This window comes from Vidua chalybeata, chromosome 11 (genome assembly GCF_026979565.1).
Source record: "Vidua chalybeata isolate OUT-0048 chromosome 11, bVidCha1 merged haplotype, whole genome shotgun sequence".
Taxonomy (NCBI): domain Eukaryota; kingdom Metazoa; phylum Chordata; class Aves; order Passeriformes; family Viduidae; genus Vidua; species Vidua chalybeata.
In genome coordinates, this window is record NC_071540.1 from 17,008,170 (window position 1) to 17,023,389 (window position 15,220).

The window sequence follows — 15,220 nt, forward strand, 5'->3', positions numbered from 1 at the left end:
TCAGTTTCAGGAAAACAGGTAAGACAAAAATTTGAAAAGAGACACAACACTTGAATTAATTACCCTAATTTACCCAGCTATTCATGCATGAGGAGTAATGACAAAAAAACAGGAAAAAGGAGCGAGAATTCTCATTGCAAAATACTTCAAATAGAGCAGCTGTGACTGTCTTTACAGGGCTGGAATTTTCAAGTAATTTTAGAGTATCTAAAGATACACAGACTGCCTGTTTTCCTTTTGGAAAGAGTAAGTGTATCCTTCAACTCTGCTGTGGTCAGGACTTTGGCTTTTTTAATAGATGGAGCTAATTGATGGAGAATTAATGAACCCAGTGCACTGATGATGGCTCTGGGGTGTGTCCCCACATTAATCCCTGTGCTGGAGCACACTCTTGTCCACTCTAGGACAAAACAGTGCCTCGTGCTCTGTTATCAGAGTTCTGTCCTTGACTCCAGGCAGATGAAAAGCTTCACGTGTTGAGCTCAGCTCCTGCAGATTCTGGTATCTGGGGTTTTGTTGGGCTGTTTTTGTCTTGTCAGGAGCTGCTGCTGCTCCTGTACCTCAAAAGCTGACCAGGGCCTGAACCTCAACTGGTATTGACAGAGTGGATTTAGGATTCATGGCTTAAGGACACTTCCATAGATGATTTTCACTAAACCCACCATTGAGATAATTATAAATAGCAGTAGCTGGGTTTTGCTAAAAGATACAAGTAGCAGAGAAAATTCCTCTGGGGCACAGGAGTTCAATTCCCTGTGTTAAAAACAAATTTTTTACAAGACTTGGCATGAAATAGCGATGCTGTTTCTGTGCAACAGGCTTGTGCAATTTCTTCTACGTTTTGGTTTTGTCTTCTGCTGGCATTAGAATTTTGTAATCTATTTCTGATAACATTGTGTCAAAGCCAGAGAACTTAAAAGGGGAAAAGAACAAACTGGTTTCCACTTGAAAAAACAGAGCTGTTGGAAAGAGAGCATTGGTCCAGTGCTTTCATGAGGTCATAGATGTCTTTTTTCTGTTTTATTAAAAAGAAGATTTCTTCTTTTTGCAGATGATGTTGTATATTAATGACTCCTGGAGAGTGTCCCTTGTGCCATCAGCGCTCAGTTGGAGACACATAAGCTCTTTATAAGAGAGTGCAACACTCCTGCTACAGAAACAGCTTATTTGCTATTAGAGAGGGAAAAAAAACTGAGTTGTCTCTTGAGCTGTCCCTCAAGCTAAGTATTAAATTTAATTTCTTTCATGGTGTACTTACTGGTAGGGGAATGAGGGAGAAAAGTCGGATTTGAAGCATAAAAATACAAAAAGTTATCTATAGTGTGGGCTGGTTTTTTTTTTTAAGGTAAACTTATCAGGAAGAGAACAGGCAAAAAATAATGCTGTCTTCAGTCACCATGAGCTGTAAAAATCTGCATCTTCTAAGCAGGGGTGGCTGTGGATTTCTACCTTGGTTCCTCTATTTAGGCCCTCTTGTTTTCTGAGACTCCTTTAACAGTGCAATGGAACTGCTCTGCTTCTTATTCTTTACTTCCTCATTTCAGTTGCAGCAGAGTTGACAGAAGCATCTGGAAGTTACTATTAATTTAAGATCAGTGTAGCTTCAGCCATTAAAATGGAAAGACTAAAGTTTAAAGAGAAGTTTTAAATTCTTGAAGGATTCTGCTTTTATCAAGGGGTACAGAACCCTGCAATGCTGATGAGTTAAGGGAAAACAACTTTGTGTTTAACATTTGAGGTGAAGTTTCCCAGTTTCTGTATTAAATTGACTGGGGGAATTGCATGGAACAGCACTGACCTGTACTTTTAATCTTATCTTCTAATCTTAAAATTCCACAAAATTATGAGTTTCATTGTAGTAAGTGTTTATCTTCCTATCACAAAGCTGAAATTCTATTCAGATGGTGTCAGGTATTAAATAAATATTATTAAAGGCTAAAATTGTTTTATAAATAGTGGAACGTGAATGCAATCACTCACCAAATGTCTTTGATGAATTATTTGTTTAACCATTAAATAATGCTGGGAAAAATCATAGGTTTTATTTATGAATGCACTTCAGCTGGCTCATTCATTTTAAACAGGCATATTTTACTGTTAGAAAAATCTACAAATCTGTGGTGCTTCAAGCACTTTGCTGTAATTTAGATTAAGCATGGTCCATTTTCCAGAAGTGTCATTAGATATCAGAGTTAACTCAGGAAAGCATACTAGAATGTATTCATGTAAAAACCTCATTTATTTATTGTCTAGAAGTTTAACAGTTAATCTTGGTTAGGCATATATAAATCCAAGCTGGGAAGCAGAACTAGGGTTTGAAATGTGATCAAAGAATAAGTTTATTCTCCTCTGGATCACGTAACACAAACTCTTAGAGGAATAAAGTGCAGGGATCAGGAGTATAATCCCATCAGGGAGGAGAGTTAGCCTAAGGACATTTGTTCTGTTCACTGTATTGTGCTGTTGTACCTGAGAATAAAATGCTGTTTGCAGTAATTCTGAGCCTCATCTTGTTAGTGATCTGATCAATTTTACTTTGAAGAGAATGTATATATAAAAAATTGCACCTTTTTACTCAGCAGTTCCATTCCTTGGGGATAAAGGTGTTATTTACCTCAATCACACAAATATGTTATTTTTTAAAAAGTCTTTTATTACTTGTCAAAACCAACAGTAAGCAGAGAATGTAACTAAATTCTGTCCTCAGTATTTCATCTTTCAGAGTGAAATATCACTGCAGATGGAAGGCAGGAGACCAGCACAGCAATCAGCACCACAAGCAGCCCTCCATCCCTAACCAGCTGCATCATGGTGTAATTTCTTGGCTTTGGTCCACATCCCTGGGATCTAAACCACTCCACCACTTCGTCCAGGCTGTACTGCTGGGGCTCATAGCCCAGCTCCTTCCTGGCCTTCTCCATGCTGAAGTAGTGCGTGACACCAGTTTTGTAAACCTCCGTGCGAGTGAGGAGGGGCTGGAAGTTATAAAGGCGCCCCACAAGGAAATGAACTATTTCAGTAAGGAATGCAAAAAAATAGACAAGGGAGAGGGGAAGGCGCCGGGTTGGGAACTTGTAACCCAAACCTTCCACTAGTGGTCGGAAAAATTCAAAGTTATTTACAGGCCTGCCATCGGAAATAAAATAGGCCTGGCCTGCAGCAATGTGCTGCTTGCTGGCTCTGAGGGCCTCGGAGGCAAGGACGTGAGCCTGGACCAGGTTGTCCACGTGTACAAACTCTACCAGACTCAGAGGGTCTCCGTACACAAATCTAAACAGTCCCCTTTCAATGTAGCTGACTATTCTTGGCAGGTGTCTCTGCTCCCCAGGCCCGTAGATCCCTGCTGGCCGGAGAGCACAGGTCCTCAGGACACCTCTCCCATTTCCCAGCTCAGCACCGTTTGCCTCCAGAACCTTCATTTCAGCTAAAGATTTCGTTCGGGAGTAGTGATCGGGGTGAAGGTGCAGAGGTAGGTAAGGCAGAGACTCGTCCCCATTTTCTATAATCTGGCCTCCAAATATCACGTTGTAGGTACTTGTATAAACCAGGCTCGACACTCCCCTGCTCTTGCAGGCCTGGATGACATTTTCTGTTCCTTTCACATTAACATCTTCTATAAGTTTTCGGTTCAGCTGCTCCCTGCCAGACATTCCATAGGAAGCGATGTGGAATACGCAGATTACATCTCTGAGAGCTTCTTCTACTTCAGACAGGCAACAGATATTCCCCTGCATGAATTTTATTCCTTCTGGCACGGTTTGAAGTGGCTTCACGACATCAAAGAGGATCACATCCACTCCCTTTTGATATATGGCACAACCTAAACTGAAACGTGACAGAAACCATAAGTTAGGATACAGCACCATGGTGCATGAAACATCTCACCTGGAAGGGAGAGAGGACTATTAACTGTTTATGTGCTCATTATTTTTCTGATGGGAGTCTTTTAAATGCTCAGCCCCCCCACTTTAGGGAAGATTCAGCTGTGATAGTTTAGGTACTGAACAGATATCTCACATTCCATCAATACTTGGAGAAAAAGAAAGAAAAAAGAAGCAGAACTGCTGTAAATGAAAGTTCTGAAGAGAAATAACTGAAGTTCTGTCCCCTTCAGATCAGTAACAGCAACTTTCAGATGTGCAACTATTGCCAAATATTAAAAAAAAACCAAAAAAAAAAAACCAAAAAAACCAAAACAACACAAAAAACTTTACTTGTTTTATCTTACTACTTTTGTGCCATCCCAGTTTTGGCAAAACAACACGTTGGTTTTCGCTGTTGTGTTCGAAATTTATGGAGGAGTGGGACAGATGCTTGTAAACTGCTATGAATGCTTTGCCACATGTCTACATTTTACTCCAAGTCACAAAGTGCAACTCTGTATTGACACAAAGTGTAACTCTGGTGTTTCTCTTCCCCCTTCCTACATTTTTGTATGTCTGTTGTGCTTTAAGGGCATGAGAGTGGAGGGAAAAACCAAGCAGATGTCAGAGAGGCATCTCCTGAGATTTTTTCTTTCCTTCTCCTGACTTGAAATTTATTTTATTTTCTGGTCCTGACTGTGATCTCTCTCCCCTCTGTTAGCAGTTATAGTCTAGGGCTCAGAATAGGTTTTTTTCTTTAAATGGCCTGCAGAGCCAGCTACAGCAAGGGAAAATAGATTTTACTGAAATGTGCACCTTATTACAACCCTAATCCTAAACCATCACTGTTCATGAAAATAATATATTCTTGAGTGTTCAGCTGGAGTTGTTAAGCTGTAGAGCTAAGAACACGTGTAAGTATTTGCAGGTCAAAAGAAAAATGTGTGTACAAGTGTAGGCTTGTCCTTCAGAGCAGGCTGACGATGGTGATCCCACCCCTCTACAGAGGTGAGCACACAGGTAAATAAATGTCTGCCAGGCCTGGCATTTGGAAACGGGCTAACAGCGTTACTTACAGCCTCTGGAAACAGAGTAACTGAGGTTCTTTAAAACCGAGACCAGAAGATGGGATCAACTGGATCAGGTGTCTCAGGCCCACAAGTCTCCATTCTACTGATGGATTTTGCTGCCTCCCCAGCAGCAACCGCTTGCATTTATTCCTGCATGTAATAACTATTTAATGCACTAACCGGAAGCCAAAATAACCCCCTCCTCCAGTTATGAGGACTCTTTCCTTGGCAGCGTTTTCTTCTTCCATCCTCTTTCCTTCCGCACCGTGCGCTGGAACTGACCTACAAAACACACCGCAAACACGCCCATTAAAACCAGTCCGCGCTTTACCATCGGCGCACATTCCCGTCCTTATTCACTGCCCTCGTTCACGCTTTAATCGCAGCCCTTCGCTTCCCCGGCCGGCGGGGAGCGGGAGGCGATTCAGCGCCGGGATGGCTCCAAAGGGAAGCTGTTCCCGGAGGAGGGAGCGCTGCGGTGGGGCCGTGCCACCCCCGGGTCCCCCCGTACCTGCGGCGCCGCCGTCCCGGCCCGGCCCGGCCCGTCCCTGCCGGATTGCCGGGGCGGTGCCGAGCCCGCGAAATGGAGCCGGGCGGGGCCGGCCCGAGATGGCGGCGGGGAGCTCGGCCTGGGCTGCCCCGGGCCTGGGCTGCCCTGGCCAGCCGTGCTCGTGTGGATTTCTGTGCCGGCCCGGTGGTGCTGCTGCCCTCCCCTCGCAGCCTGAGACGCTCTGACACGGAGCTCACGGCTCGGTGGTGAAATCAGAGCCTCGATGTTTGCACCGCAGCCCCCGGGATCGATCCGGGCTGGAGCAGCCGTGGGAGAAGAGCTCGGGGGTGCTGGTGGCTGGGAGCTGGACCTGCCCCGGCCCTGAACCCCCCGTGCCCCGGGCTGATCCCCCCGGGCTGGTCCCCCCGTGTGGGCAGCAGGGAACGGGGGGGATTCCGCCCCTCTGCCCCGCTCAGGTGAGACCCCACCTGCAGAGCTGCCTCCAGCTGTGAGAACTGGGATTGCTCATCCTGCAAAAGAGGAAGCTCCAGGGTGACCTAATGGTGGTCTTCCAGTAGCTGCAGGGAACTCAGAGGAAGGACGGGGCAACACTATTTGCAATATATGTAGTGACAGGACAAGGGGGAATGGCTTCAGACTGAATGTGTAGGGTTAGATCAGATATTAGGAAAAAATTCTTCTTTCTGAGGGTGGTGAGGTCCTGGCACAGGTTGCCAAGAGAAGCTGTGGCTGCCCCATCCCTGACCTTGGAGCAGCCTGGTCTAGTGGAAGGTGTCCTTTCCCTGCCATGGGAAAGGACACCTACATGATCCTCAAGGTCCCTTCCATCCCAAGCCATCCTGTGATTCCCTCAGGGGGTGCCTGCAAGTGTCATCCCAGGGTATGAGGCTCTGCAGAGGTCTGGAATACTTAAGAGGGGCTGAAGAACCCTTGACTGGGTAATTTGGGTGGACATGGGAGTTTCTGGACTTGCTGCTGAACATTTCTTCATGGGAGGGGTTGTCAAGCATTGGAATGGGCTGCCCAGGGAAGTGCTGGAGTCACCAACCCCAGAGGTGTTCCAGAAATCACTGGACATGGCAGTGCTGTGGTTTAGTTGACGAGGTGGTGTTAGGTCAAAGGTTGGACTTGATGATCCTGGAGGTCTTTTCCAGCCTTAGTGAGTCTGTGATTCCCTGGTGCTGCCTTTGAATGTCCCACCACGTCTGGGAGAGCTGTGCCCTCACAGCATCTCCCTGGATCAAAGTGGCTGTCCCACATCCTGCTGTGTTTTTTGTGAGCCTGGACCATGGAGCACACTCTCAGGAGTCTGCTGTGCCCCGTGCACAGGCTGAGATGGTTTTGGCAGTGGGAAGACCCTGCACAGCACTGCCTGGCTGCAGCAGAACTGCTCCTGAGTTCACATCAGCAGTCCCAGCTGTCTGTGAGAGAGAGCTATAGTAGGAAAACAGTGAAGAATTACATGATCAAAGCCTGGCTTGTGGTGTATTCCATTTTTCATTTGCAGAACTGAGCCACTTGGGAAATGCCAGAGAGTGGATTCAGTGTCAAAGCTACTTAAAACTGCAAAACTCCTTTCTGTTTTGCAAAACCTTGACAGAAGTAGAGGCAGTAGGCTTTATTGTATTTTTGATGGATGGCTGGCAAGAATTAGAACTAAGCAGATTCTAAGAATTCTGCAAGTACTAAAGATTTTTTTTTCTTTAGCAATGATTTCTTGCTGGTGAACCTCTGGGACTCTTAAATAGAAATTTCAAGATGGAGCTGGTGCTGTACCTGGTTATACAGAGCTGCTGCACCTGTGGAGATGTGCAGTGTCTGGTGTGGAGGGCATCCCTCAATCATAGTTGATTTCCCTGTCTCCTGTCTGTGTAGCAGGAGAGTGGGTTTGAAACAGCCTTGAGGCATCCCCTAAGATACCATCCAGACATATAATCAATGGTGTGTTCACAGAGGTATGAGAATTCTAGCTCACAAGCAGAAATATCCCTTACTTATTCCTAAATACTAAGTATAAGGATTCTGTATGGCTGCATATACCTTCAGGATTAATTCATAATCTTGATGAAGGTTTTGAGAATATTTTCCCAAGTGTTTAATCACCTGCAAAGTCCAAAAGAGTCCTGAACTTTCTCTTAGATCTATGGACACAAAGGTTTTTTTTTTACCTTTGCGGAGTTTTACTGAGATTAGGGCTCTTGGTGGCTCTCTTTTGATCAAAGAAATTGTGTTTGAATGGAATATTGAAGGATGACAGAATATCTGAGGCTGGAAGGATATTGCCCTGTTGAACCCCTGCGAAAAGCAGGTCCAGCCAGAGGGGTTCCATGGGTTTGTGTTGGCATTGAGTATCTCCAAAGATGAACTCGTGTTCAGCCACTTTCTCCTCAGTGCTCAGAGAACTTTGTGCTCTCTGAGCACTGACCTCACCCTCCGTGCTGTGTGAGTAAATCCCTCTGTTTGCATAGGCAGCTGTTAACCTCAGGATGACATTTGTCCCTGGACTTTGTGATGTGTCCATCCAGGACAATTTGCAGGACTGAGACCCCTCTCTGTACTTTCTGCTTTATCTTGCTCTCTGCCTGGTATGTCATCTACAGGGAGTGAATTGTGACAGGTTATCTCATATTTATGGATATTGTGACTTAAATAAGGCTGTGGTTTAGATACTGTAAAGATGTTGCTCTTAAGCCACTATCTTTTTTTTTTTTTTTTTTCTCATTATAATGAGCTGTCCTTTTTTGGCTTCAGAGAATAATGAGGAAGATTCATTCCTTCAAAATGGCGGCGTCTGTGAAAGCTGTGGGTCAATATTGTCCTCCTTTGACATTTACAGATGTGGTGTTAAGACTTGACACTCTCAGATCTGAGTTTTGCACAACCCATTTATTACTGGTTTTTCATTTCCTGTGAGACTCTGCTTTTCCTAAGGTTTTATGGACTTTCTGAATGTATCATAAGTTCTGTTTTGCCATCAAATGAATGGACTTCCAGTTTTATTTTATACATAATAGAATGTTAGGCCCGAGATTGTGTCCTTCTTAAAAAAACCATGTAAAACCCACTTTTCCCTTTAAAGATCCAGGCTTTTTGGAGCATGACTTGCATGTATCTCAGTATGCAGGGAATGAGACTACTTGCAGAGATTGCATTGATACCTTGAATTACACATTAGGGCAAGATATGTCAGGGTAGAAGGATTTGCAGTGTAACTGGGAATTTTCTGCAGTGAACCTGAAATGGGCTGCAAAGGAATCCTTAAATCAGCTAAATAGGCAGCTGCTGTAAACAGTGCAAGTTAGAATGAATAAGCAATTAAATAATTAATTATTCTTTCATAGTCTGTTAGTTCATCTGGTTCCCTTTGCAATTTAAAATACTGAGCTAGTAAAATTATTTTTGTCATCAAAATAAAAAGTGTGCTAGCAGTACTTTTTCAGGAAGCAGGGCAATATTTCAACTGAGGAAATAAACCTTAGCTTACTGTTTTCTTACTATTTGATTGATTTCTTTTGGGTATTACTTAATTGTGATTTTTTTTTTTTTTTTCATTGAACAATGCAATGAGAGAAGAGAACAAGATTTAAAACTAGGTAGAACCAACCATGTTTATGGCCTTATTAAAACATATAAAACCAATTGGCTAAAATAATACTAAAGAGTTGAAAACAGAACACAGGGAGGGAAATTAGAATTGTAATGTTCAAAATTAGAATCAAACATTCAGTCTAGATGAGACTGGAATATGTTTCAAGGGGAAAAGTGTTATGGATAAAAATGCTAGTCTGAGTTTTTGTCTTGGCTCTGGCAGAGGTTTCCGTAGAGACCTTCAGAACATTGATTTGTGTTCTGTGACAAAGGTGTCATTGAACTTTCTCCCTGCCTGAGGTTATGGTCGTGCTGGTTTCGTTTGTGTTTCTGATGCTCAGATGGGAACTGCTGTAAAAATAAACCAGGAAATCAGATTTATGGAGCTTAAAGAGCTCAGAGAAGTGTGCAAGTTACACCCTTTGAAAATGTTAGCACTGATTTCTTAGGGCAGCTGTTGACTGTACAGTGTTGCTTGTGGAAGTGTCACACATCTGGTGGTGTGGAGATGACCATCCAAAGTGCTACTAGGTGTTTTTTCCTGTGAGTTCCAGTAATGGAAAAATTTAGCCTATTTTTTTCCACACTGAGAAAGGAAAAGGATTTCAGTATTAATTGTATTTACTGCTTAGTGAACACCGTTCACTGAATTGTTCATCCAAGCAGTTGCTTTATATCATTTTCCTAATCTAATTTTGCTGTGCTCTCTCACTTTAGGAGAAATGACTTTATAAACATTTTAGTCCTGACTAGAAGGAGGTGCAGGGAGTAGTGGATTCCTTATCAAAGTGGGAATTCACAAAATGGAAAGTGGCCTCTACTCAGCAGTCTTGGAAAGGGTCAGACTGTTTGCAGAGTATTTGGAGATCCTTGCGTGAAGGAAGATTTTTATGTTGTACTGAAAGGCTTTGTTATGTAATTCTTTCTATACTGTCAAAGGATAAACCTCCAATTTGTTAGAGTTTTGGGATCCTCTTGAGTGTGGATGTGGATTTTGGGGTGAATGTTAACCTGTAGCTAACAAGTTCCTTTCCATACATGTCCAGAAGCAAGATCCAGTGAATAACCCATGGAGAGAGGGGGATGTGATGCTGTCCCTGCTCACACGGTTCTGTCCCTCCTCTTTTGCTCGAGGCAGCTCTGCTCAAGGCTGTGCAGGAGGGAACCTTCCATCCCCCTCCCTGTCCCCAGGAGCAGCTCTGGCTGGGAGTGTGGGTGTAGGAGGGTGCAGTCAGCTTTCAGAAGGGACAAACTGCTCAAACTTCAGCTGTTTCACCCCAAAAGAACAGGTTGGGCAGAAATACCAAGCAGCTGTCTGTCAAACCTACTACTTTAAGTGTCTGCATGGTTCCTTCTGCAGTTCCATACTCAGATACCACCCGTGCCCTGAGAGAGGGAGCTGTTGTAGCACTGCTGCAGCACTGACAGCATTAATGTCACTGTTGTATTTGATGTCAGGGCTTAGTTCCAGCGAGGTATTTCAGACAACACATGTGCCCTGTGTGGTGTAAACAACAGGCTGGCACAGGGCAGCCTTCCTTCACAGAGTGATGCCTTAAGGGGGGAAATGATGCCTCAGGTTTTAGCTTTTATATTTTTCAGATTCTGTACTGCTTTAGTGTGTGGTTCTGGGCTTCATATTAGGGGATGGTGAGCTCTCTGCACAGAGTAGGGAGACAAAACAATTCCTTCTCCAGCTGGGCACCAAGGACAAATGATCCAAATCTCAGGCCCAGGAGCACAAACAACGTGGGCTCGAGAGAGAAAAACAAGAAGGATGGGACTGCATGGGCTAAAGCTGTAATTGGACAATTAACTCTAAGGTGCAAATGGAGCAGAACTTATAAAAGTGAGAGACCCCGTGACCAGTCATCCATTTTGTGACTATTTTGGTTCATCTTGATGTAGCCCTGGCTGGGCTCTTGTACTGCCCAAGGTGGATCCATTGAGGCCTTTTAATAAATCCCTATTCTATTCTTTAACTCTGTCCAGCCTCTGTTCTAGGTCAGCCTTACAAGGCATCAAGAGCACAACAGTTTCAGCTCAGTAGTCATGCCTTGACTAACTTGGTTTTTCTGGGTGGGTTTCAGTGTGGCCATGCTCACTGTGTTAGTTATGAAAAAATCATTCCTATAAAAGACACTGAAAATGCTTTGAATTCTCTTGGTGAAGATTCTTAGGGAACAAGCTTGATTCTGAGGTGTCCATTCAGCAGTAGGAGTGATGCATATATTCTGTGGAGCCATCAGAAATTAACTTATTTTCCATTCTGTAATGCTTTGAAAAATGTAGATTATCCCACTTCCAAAAGTAGCAGTTATTTATCCTAAAGGGAAGGGAAGAAAGTTTGCATATTTTGGGATGAGTGAATGGTTGAGCATAGGACTGTGTTCTCCCTTTTTACTTTGATGACAAGTTGCTGTTTGTGGTCTCTGTGTCTCTTTGTGTACCCTGCAGGGCACATCAATAACCTAGTTCTTAGAATGAGTATATTTTAATCTTCATAACCTCCATGGAGCTGAACAGAGTCTGCAGGGACTCACCCACTGCTGAGCACTTCAGTCCAGGTGTCTGAACTCAGTGTTTGCTCCTGTGATATTGATCTTTAGCTCCCTTAAGCCTCATGTGTTTTTTTAAGTGGTAATTTGACCTGGTGTCCCGAGGTGTTGATATCTGTTTGCATAACATGTTGCACTGATATTAGTCCTTAGCAGTACAAGCTGATGCTATCCAATGTAATTGCAGCACCTTGGAAGTAAAAGCCAAATTTTAGCTCTTCCTGTAACCTCATTAATTGTTTCAATATTGCACACAGGACTGCATGGGCTCAATGGTTGAGCCTCTTTGTACCTGAAAGGATTATATACTTTAAAAGTTAGTATGTTAAGACATGTCTTATGGAAAGACTAGTAAAATATTATTGCGAATACTCTCACAGATGTTTTTGCTCTCAGAGTAGGGGAGGACAGGTTTTGGAATGCAGTGCTGAATGTCTTTGATTCTGTTAGTTAAAGCTAGTCTTCTAAGTTCTCAATAGGAGGCTACTTCAGAAGGTAATTATACACTTCCATTTCAGTAATTGTCTGATACAGTTTCAAGTGTGATTGATGTACATTCAGATACCCTTATTTACCACACTAATAACAAGGGAAGGCTTCTTGTTGAAGTGATTTATAATTTAATTCAGCTATCTATGGGTTTACAAAAATCTTACCCTCCAGCAAAAGCAAGATGAGGTTGGTCTGTTATGAATCGTTGACACTAATAATTGAACACCCAGTTGATGTTTTACTTTGATCTTTTGGAAGGATCTGAGGGATCTTTCAGCTTCACAGGCAGCTAATCATGTGCTGTAGATACCATATGTAGAACAAACTCAAGGCAAAATGTGTTCATTAATCCAAGTCTTGTACTGTGCTAATTTTCTGTGTGTGTGTAAGAAGTCTGCAGACACTGGTGGTGGGGATGAGATGTGTCAGCAAGAGCACCAGGGCCTGAATTTGTTGTAGCATTTCTGTGGGCTTCTCAGTGGAAAATGCACTTGATGAGGGGGAAAGGAAGTGTATTTGCTGAAGAAATTTTCTTCAGTGTTTTCTGTCCTCACACTCCTGGTGCTTTCATATTCCTGGTTTTGTGTTCAAGATCTAGGCAGTGGTCTCCCATTTTCAGGCACTTAGAGCTGCATGAAATCAGGACACTGGCTTTAAAAATGTTACTACCATTTAGTTCTGTAATGACCTTGAAAACATTCCAAAAATTACATAATTTTGCAGAGGAAAGATTAGGTAAGAATGGGGTAGTAGGGGAAAACAAACTCAAAAGAGGACAAAATCTCTTGCTTTAGCTGTGCTTGAGCAAGATAACCTTCATAAGGCTTCCTTAATGGCATCTTGGTGTTTGCAAGAGCACCACACTCTTGTGTATCTTTGATACTGATTTATTCTGTTCCATGAAACTAATGATTGCAGAATTCAGAATTCATAAACATTTTATCATGGCCTGATGTGTGACTCTGTTCTGAGCTACTTCAAGATAAGAGATTCTGACACAAGCTTGAGTTTTCCTTTAGAAGGGATTTGTTCAGAACCAAAAATTTTGAAGGTTCAAAGTACTTAGTCAAAACAAAATAAATCCAATAACTCTAAAATGGGGGGAAATTGCTGATGTTACGAAGATGAGATAGTTACAACATGCATTTTTCTTCTGTTCAAAAGCCTTATTTGGACATGTTTTATCCTGGAATGATAACACAAAGAAGGTGGGATCTATGCAACTGGAGGTGTGCTATAACTTCAGTAATTTACTGCAAGCTATTCTTGCTCCTAATTTTCACTCCTTGTGGCAGAATTTGTGGGTGCAGCATCTGGTTATAACTAATTTTGATTTTTTGCATCTTTTGAAGGAGAAGCAGGATCTGAATAACGAGGGAATTGAAATATCTGATTTTTTCTTTGATTCTTATGGTAAAACAGTTCTGAAGGAGCTTTGCATTTGAAATGCTGCTTCAATGTCTTTCAGAGAGTATCCAGCCCATAGAAACAGACTTTGTGCCAGTGGAAAACACTGGATTAATTCCCGTCATACATCAGCTTAATTCTTCATTCATTATAGGATCATGGAAGAATCAAACATCAAACGCATTATGGACAAACTGCATAAGCTGAAATGTTCTTCTAGATGACTTAGAGGAACAACATGTTCTAGTAATTGGCTTTCTTGTATAATGATGATTTCTCAAGTTGAATACATAATCTTCCTGTTACCAAAAAAAAAAAAAAAAAAAAAAAAAAAAAAAAAAAAAAAATTGTAGCAAAGAAGGCCTGGTTTAGCAGTTGTTGTTTTAACACTTTCCAGGAGAAAACATTAATCTGGTGCAGTTCTTTTCCCAAGTTTTTGACTTTACATTGCCTGAGCTCCTTTATCTTTTTAAAAATTGCTCTGGGAAAGCCTGTGAAAGCAGTTTGAGTGGCCACTGACAATCCCTGCAGTGCCATATTGTTAATGGCAAAGCCAGCAGATTTCACCATTTGTGTTTCTCATGTTTGGTCCTGGCTCCTTTCCCTTCTGCCATAAATAAAGGTAATCTGTGCTAGGAACAGGCATCAATTGAAGCAAGCAGTTAATCACACTTCAACAGCACACACATTATTAGCTTATCAGGCAGAACCATCCCACCTCCCGTCATGTTTTATCTGTTTATGAGAAAATGCCTTCCATAATTGTAATTGAGAAACCAAAATGACTCAGAGTTTGGAGGTGTCAGTAAGAATATATTGTGCAGCCAAACTCCCTGTGTCTTGTGTGCAAATGGGTCACTCTGCTTTTGCCATCTCAGCAAGGGTTTTGTTCATGATGGGCTTCCCCTGGTGCCCTGAAGTTTATTAACTTGAAGAGCATTTCAAATTTGGGATGTCCCTGGTGAGAACAGGCTACAGTCATTCTTCCCATTTTGGTTGGAAACTCCCTCATTATCTCTGGTACAAATAGAAGCAGTCCAAGCAGGGCTGAACAAAGAGGCAGGGCTCCATCTCCTGTAGCTTACACTTTAAAAAGGGGTCTCAGTTAACATCTACTGCCTCCAAATCTACTTTTCCTAGGTAGCCTTGGTGCAGTATCACATCATTATTGAGTTCCATAATTCAGACTTCTTCAAATTAGAATTATTAGATTATTTGGGTTACTGAATTTCTTGAACAAGTTGACTGCCTGGTGCTTCTGGCCATAACAGCTGAAGTGATTATCATCACTGATATCTTGGGGTGAAGGTGCTGTATGTTACAAACTTTTAATTTACTTTCTTCCTTTATGGAATAAATAGAGAAATATTTAGTGTATAAATTAAGGCTAAATTAAACATATGTATGTGAGTACTACAGAGTATAGTTCACATGAAATAGCTCGAGCTTGTTTTTGTGTCTCATGCTGAAGGCTTCACAACAGCACTCTTAAGAAAAGTTACAGTAATTTTTTCCCCTCTGGTTCCTGTGTTCTGTGCTGCATCTGCAGCCTTTGAGTTATGACTGTTGTATTTCAGCTGCACTCTCTGAAGTCTCTGGGTGATGGAGATGTCCAATTTTGACTTTTAGTAGTTGAACTGTTCTCTTGCAGGTGAGGTATCAAATGTAAACCTTTAACACCATTCATCTAAGTCTTCAAGATCCCTTACTATAAATACTGATTTTATAAAA

General features: G+C 42.4%; 1 protein-coding gene across 1 annotated transcript; it reads right to left on the bottom strand.

Moving 5' to 3' along the window:
• Positions 1-2,321: 2,321 nt before the first annotated feature.
• On the bottom strand, positions 2,322-5,735 carry SDR42E1 (short chain dehydrogenase/reductase family 42E, member 1). The gene is made up of 3 exons (XM_053953046.1): positions 5,445-5,735; positions 5,114-5,215; positions 2,322-3,825 (listed from the first exon to the last, which is right to left on the bottom strand). The coding sequence occupies exons 2-3, from the start codon at positions 5,179-5,181 to the stop codon at positions 2,712-2,714; spliced, it is 1,182 nt and encodes a 393-aa protein (XP_053809021.1). The 5' UTR covers positions 5,182-5,215; positions 5,445-5,735; the 3' UTR covers positions 2,322-2,711.
• Between the last annotated feature and the right edge of the window lie 9,485 nt (positions 5,736-15,220).

Excerpts from the sequence above, each read along its gene's own strand:
- SDR42E1 (XM_053953046.1), bottom strand. The coding sequence starts at position 5,181 with ATGGAAGAAGAAAACGCTGCCAAGGAAAGAGTCCTCATAACTGGAGGA. Across the intron at positions 3,826-5,113 it reads GGGGGTTATTTTGGCTTCCG|TTTAGGTTGTGCCATATATC; the intron begins GTTAGTGCATTA and ends GTCACGTTTCAG.